The sequence below is a fragment of the Lygodium microphyllum genome, chromosome 20, assembly GCF_053477565.2.
Source record: "Lygodium microphyllum isolate KBCC chromosome 20, Lygodium_microphyllum_v1.1.10, whole genome shotgun sequence".
Taxonomy (NCBI): domain Eukaryota; kingdom Viridiplantae; phylum Streptophyta; class Polypodiopsida; order Schizaeales; family Lygodiaceae; genus Lygodium; species Lygodium microphyllum.
In genome coordinates, this window is record NC_141154.1 from 27,005,895 (window position 1) to 27,012,530 (window position 6,636).

The following is a 6,636-nucleotide window of genomic DNA, read 5'->3' on the forward strand; positions in this document are numbered from 1 at the left end:
TTTCATAATCATGTAAATGATTCTCTATATGATTCCTAATTTGTTACAACTACTATTCAATGTCATGTTGCAAGTGTGAGCCTATGTACTTGAAGTTGTATTTCACATTAGAAAGTGTTAGAAAAGTTTTATTTTATGTAACCCTTGTTATCTACTTTGTATTGTAAGAGAAATAAACATAGAAGAGAGAAACAATTTCACCTTGATTTCTTTGTTCTTGAGCTTCTCATCTCCATCTTGAGTCCCCCACCCCCAACCCCCTCCACCCAACCCACCCTCAAAACCAAAAAAGAAAACATACTATTGCTTATGCCATTAGTTTTTTAACATCTACTTATTCAAAAATAGCATTGCAAAATGAAATATGCCAATTGCTATTAGCCAAGGATATACTAAGATTTCAACTCGATGGTTAATTTCCTTGAACATTATCCAAGCCATATGGATTTATTCAATGTCTTCTCTGTAGCATGTGAATGCTTGTTCATTACAACTACTAGCACTATATTGCACAAATGATAAGCCTGTATTGGAGTCAGATGTGAGTGTAACATAGGTTACAATGTTGGATGGTAAATGATTGTGTTTCAGACATTTTTTACTTACTCTTTCTTACTATGTATTGAAGCATATAAACCAATATGCCAAGGCATGGGTATGAGTATAACAAAATAATCATTGGATCATCTTGTTTAATCATGAGAAAAAGGATATATCAAAGGGATGTTTCAATTTGCATTCATCACTTTCTCCATTATTTACAAGGCACACCTTAGCTCACAAAGGACTTGAAGAGGAACTAGCCAGAGACCTTTGAGAAAAAGACTAAAAAATGTATGAATGTGGTTCCAAAGGTGAGTGGACTCAACTATTGTTGGGTGCAACAATGGGTAGCATTCACGTGGTGTATCCATGGAAGTCCGAACTATTACCCACTCAAAGACTTGATTGCTCCTCCTTGGAAGGGTCAGTAAGTGCAATCAAACTCTATTGTTTAGCCAGGTTTACAAGCTATCCTACCTATGCTAAGTATGAGCAATGTCAACATAGTTGTTACCCATTTTCAGAGGGGAAGCACCCCACTTCTGAGCATCTGGACTCAAAAAAGAAATAAAAAAGACATGCATAATAGCCATATGAACACGAACTCTGATTCCTCCAAAGCCGATAAGTATTATGGTATCACAACTGGACTAACCGGAGTTATGCTCACAAAAAATCTTTTTCCCAACAAAGGACCCAAAAATCCTTATAGGTCTAGACATTTGTCTCACAACCAAACAAAGGCCATCTAAAATGCTGCCATATAGACTATATTAACCTTAATGACTTTGGTTAAGTCAGGGCATAAGATGCCTATGTTCTACCCTGTGGCAGAAGCAGCAAACTTGCTGCAGCTGTGTGCAAGGCTAGAGGGAACAACTTATATAATACTGAACTAAAACAAGAAAAGTAGCAAATGAGTGCAGGCATGCACCTCCCAGATTTTTGTTTCGAGAAATCCTCCAGCATATGTATAGCTTGGTCATGATTGCAAAATTAGCACTCCGGAATTCAGAAGTCAAGGCAAATTTGGAAATAAAAGACGTGTAACATTGTTGGTTTTTACACACTATAACCAGGACCTCTTCTCATTTCCCAACCCCCAACTCTGCTCATATTTACAAGATAAACAGAAATCGCTTGAAATGACTCCTGAACTCCATATTTACAACTGTGTACACCTCCCTCTCTCTCTCTGCACATCTGCCAAAGCACCTCTTTTGAGGTGGCATCCATGCCAAAGCACCTCTTTTGAGGTGGCATCCATGTCATGTACTGTCTGCCTGCTCAAGCGACTAAGTAAAGCAAGCATGTTATAAAAGTAGAAAAGTACTGGCCGTGTGCCCATATGGAGGAGTAAAGGCCTTCAGGCTTCAAGACCTGTTCCAAAACCCCTGGCTGACCTTCAGATGCTCATATTAGTGGCAGCTTCAGGGTGATAGTGAAGCATCTCTTGCCACACCTTCTCCCTCAAATCATGTTCCTTGAGATCCTCCTCCTCGAATTGGAAATCAAATGGCACAGGGGCTGTTGGCTCTAGATTGTCATCATGAAGCATAGAAAGGTAGGGATGATTAAGTGCCTCTATAACAGTAATCCTCTTCCGAGGATCAAACACAAGCATTTTGTCAATCAGGTCAATGGCGAGGGGGTTTGCTTTGGGGTACAGCTTTCCCAGAAAAACACGTGGACTGTAGGGTTGAGAGCGAATAAAATTCCTAGCTGTCTCATTGGGAATAAAGTGCAGGTCATCCTCTGTTGGAGTACCAATGGTATTCAAAATCAGCTTCAGTTGGTGGAGATAGTCTTTCCCAGGAAATATAGGCTTCCGGCCCAGCATTTCGGCAAAGATACATCCAACAGACCAAACATCAATTGCGCTGCTGTACTCATCACATGATAGCAGTAATTCAGGAGCTCTGTACCATCTGGTGACCACATATTCTGTCATGAACTGACCCTTTTCTGGGCCAGTTCGAGCTAGCCCAAAGTCACAAATTTTCAGGTCACAATTTGCGTTCAACAGGAGGTTGCTGGGTTTGAGATCTCGGTGAAGAACATTGGCTGAATGCAGATATTTAAGACCTCTAAGCAGCTGCAGGGTTGTAAAAGCAACTGATGAGATACTAATACAGACACATAAAATTTAACTTGTCAGACCATACAAAGACAATATAAAATCTAAGGCATGTTGTCAATGACACGTGTCTGAATTTGGACTCTTTATGGACTAGCTCCCAGTAGACACAAATTTAGTTCTCACTGAGACACAAAGCCACATCAAGGCGACATGCCACAACAGCCATGGCATCTTGACACATGGGAAAGAATTTCTCACTTGCACAACAATTATGGAATCACTATCCCTGTTAACCCAGGAAGACTCCATAACAGCAAACCTTGATGTTTTGCAATCTACCAAAAGAAACCTTGTCTAAGCTGTATGTAAATCTCACTTGCAAACCAATCGCATCAACCCAGACATCATATGAAACCAGAAACTCACTAGACTTATGGTCACACTAACAGCTTCAGAGTTTCCAAAGCCATCTATAGGAGGGGCTCGCATAAAAAATCCAACAGAGTCCTCATCCATGTCCAAGCTGGTATTGCTATATAGAAATTCTAGAGCACAAAGAAAATCGAACGGAGGACTCATCCATGTCCAAGCTGGTGTTTTTATACAGAAATTCTGACAGCACTTCGACAACCTCCACAATCTATAAATCACCATGCCAGCAAACACACAGGATTATCATAGAGCAATTACCTGGCTATGACTAAACTCTGCATATCAATTTAAGACTGGACAAAATCTGGTACCATTTATGAAACAAGAAGTATACCTGATAAATGAGATACTGATAGTGGTCATCATTGAGCATCTGAGAAGATCTAATTATCTGGTGCAAATCAGTATCCATGAGCTCATAAACAACATACAAGTCCTTGAAGCTGTGCTTGCTAGTCGGCATCATGATATCCTTCATTCCGATGATATTCTCATGGAAGAGATGGCGAAGCAGCTTTATTTCGCGGAGTGTCCGGCGCGCATCTGTAACATTCTCAAAGACATTAGTGATCCTTTTGATGGCCACTTTGGAGGGCGCCTCCAGATCGCGAGCCGAGCATACAATACCATAGGCACCTTTGCCAATGGGCTTGATGGGTATGTACTTGAGATCGACCTCAAACACCGTGCGCCAGATCATGAAGTAATGCTTGCCAGGGGCAGCGATGCCATTTGGCGGATCAATTTTAGTGGCCATATCAGAGGGTATAACCTGAATGCTGCGGAGATTATCAAAGATGAAACCCACTCTGCTCTCAACTTGTACCTGGCACGGACCCAAACCCTACTGTGCTTTCCTGTTCAGGCAAACCTTGGTCTGCACCTGGCACAGACCCAAACCCTACCCCGACTGGATAGGCCCGGAGAAAGGCGGCTCAGTGTCAAATTACCCTAAAAAGAGCCTTGCAGCTGTCAGTTTCCGACTCAAGCGCAGAAATCAGACCATGATTCCTGCACAAAACCCTAGCACCTGAGAGCTTGGGTATTCTGATGGACCGACAATAGTTATTTACTACTACCTCCTGCCCTTCTTGCAAGATTATGGCTGTGCTGCACACACACACACTCACTCATTCACTCACGTCATCGTTGAGGGGTCTAATTTTTTCAAAGGAGAGAGAGGCAATGAGCAGGGGAGAATTGATGATAAAGGTGCTTCACAGACGAAAAGAATTCGACAAAGAAAGGCAGGAAGAAGAAGAAGAAGAAGAACAAACACAAGAGAGAAGAGGTCAGCTAACGCGTCTCGGGTCGTTGAGCTGTAAAGAGAAGGGGAAGAGGAGGGGGAGAAGCCTCTCTGCTTAGAGAGGGAGAGAGAGAGATAGATAGAGAGAGTATGGAAAGCCATTAGCATAATATGCCATGTGCTCCAACAACAAAAGCGCACACTTCTTTTTTGGCCATAGAAGAGCATCAGCATGATTCCCCATTAAAGACAAGGCATGTATCACTAAGTCATGCCCCATGATTCCACAACAAATCAAAATCTCAAGCCTCTTGTGCCACAAGACATCACAACCAATAAAAATCTCAAGCCTCTCATGCCACACCTGGTCACACACTACCCATCACTACTACCACCAGAGTGCATGCACTAGCTAGCCAATGCCCTCCGTGAACAAGAAACCCTCCCATCATCCAGTATCTCATTGGGATCAGTTGGTGCTACGGTAAGGGGGCCAATAGGGTGACACCCCTCCGAAAAGCAGAACATACACCACCCACCAATGAGCAATAGCTCAATCGCTCAATCGGTAGGTTGATTGTGGGAAATCCATGGTCTAGAATTCAAATCCTAGATTGAACGGCTCAACAGTGCCTTACCCTTTTTTCAAAGTGTGAAAAATAAGTTGATATTAGTATCAAAATATTTATAATGCATCATATGCGATGCAGTAGGCTAGCCAAATGGTTAAGTACCCAAGACCCTTAGACTTTAGCTCTCTTCCAATAATCTGACACACTTTTTGCAAATATGTGAGGGATGTCTTAGGTATTTTGAGGAAGGTTAGAAAGAAGGAACACTACCTTGACAATGCAAAGATTGGCCAATCACAATATTCAAATATTTACACTTTTTAAAAAATGCACCCCACCCCAGTATCTTGATAGTTTTGCACAAAATATGCATTTTAAAAAGCCACTTAAAGTAATGATACAAATTATTGAGTATTACATAGAAGCTTAATGTGAATCAAACAATTGAGTCATTTAAATGTTTTTTATAATTTGGCTTTTGTAAAGCCTTAAAACAATGCATGCTTGAGTGCCACTTTATTGGCCCCTCATTGTCACTCTTTTGTGAACCCTACCCCCCCTTTTGTTTAGTGTCATATGATGCATATATCCAATTATTAAAAACAGTTGTATAACTCACTCGCAAAAAATGAGATATAATGGTGGAATGTTAGATGAGACTCTTTTGGCCCCTTTACCTTGGGTGGAGATAGGATGATGTAGGCCAAGATGAATAAGGTGATGGTTGTAGGAAAGGCGTCATGTATGATTTAGGTTTTTCTCAAGTGCTATTGGATGAAACTCTATTAGCCCCTATACCCTAGGTGGAGAAGTCTTGACATAGGTCAAGATGAATGAGGTGATGGACATACGAAATGCCTCCATGGGATAGTTTAGATTTTCTCAGGCAAAATTGCACATGATCAATATGCTTTTTCTTTTCCTTCCCTGGGACTCATGATGAAGGCAAGTGTCCAAATACAAAATAACCTTAATAGCTTGCTTGTCACTGTTGTAATTCTATGGTGGTGGCCATCTTTACAAATGCTTGCTTGTCACTAGTGTGATGATATGTACGTGGTCAACATTACAATTCTACATCCACACCCTTCTTTCCACAACCTTCTCATCACATGATGCAAGACCCAAATTAAATGGTCACATGCAACTAGCCTTTCTTGGGATATTTATAAGAGCCCGATGCAATTGATTGTTTGATGTTGCCTAGTTGATCAAGAGAATTTTCCATCGATTAGACAGACAGGTTGCAAGTAAACAAACATGTCTTTGTGTTCCACCTTTCTTGACAAATAATTAGATTGGCATAGGGTTAGGCTCTTCAATTTGTTTTGCTCTTTATATTATGGCAATTGTATAAGACATCTCACTCAAGAGCTAGGTTGGACTTTAGTTGTTGGCCAAAGAGACAACCTATTTGTTTACAAGCTACTTTTCATGGCTACTTATCATAATGAGTAAGTCTACAAATGCAAATTTGTGCATATATGTGCTAGTTGTTAGTAGATCCATTTCTAATGTTGTTTCATGCCACATAGAGGAAGGTGAACAAAGTTGTAACTTTCCTTTTTGAACATTGAAATATATCTTTTAACTTCCAAATATGCAAGCTTTGTAATTTCCAACCAAAAAACAATACATCACATGGATAGATAAAAAGGTTCCTCTAAAAAGTTGATGAAAATGACATCAAGGACATAATTCAAGTCTAGGTGTTGTGAACCAAATTTGTGTAGTTTCTTGGATGTGTGTGGGTTGGGTTGTTT

At 40.6% G+C, this 6,636-nt stretch overlaps 1 protein-coding gene across 1 annotated transcript; it reads right to left on the bottom strand.

The window, feature by feature from the left end:
* Positions 1–1,553: 1,553 nt before the first annotated feature.
* On the bottom strand, positions 1,554–4,444 carry LOC148018770 (mitogen-activated protein kinase homolog NTF3-like). Its single transcript, XM_087701089.1, has 2 exons — positions 3,390–4,444; positions 1,554–2,638 (listed from the first exon to the last, which is right to left on the bottom strand). The coding sequence occupies exons 1-2, from the start codon at positions 3,810–3,812 to the stop codon at positions 1,949–1,951; spliced, it is 1,113 nt and encodes a 370-aa protein (XP_087557215.1). The 5' UTR covers positions 3,813–4,444; the 3' UTR covers positions 1,554–1,948.
* Between the last annotated feature and the right edge of the window lie 2,192 nt (positions 4,445–6,636).

Coding starts and splice junctions, on each gene's coding strand:
- LOC148018770 (XM_087701089.1), bottom strand. CDS start 3,812: ATGGCCACTAAAATTGATCCGCCAAATGGCATCGCTGCCCCTGGCAAG. Junction 2,639..3,389: donor ATCAGTATCTCATTTATCAG/GTATACTTCTTG, acceptor ACAACCCTGCAG/CTGCTTAGAGGTCTTAAATA.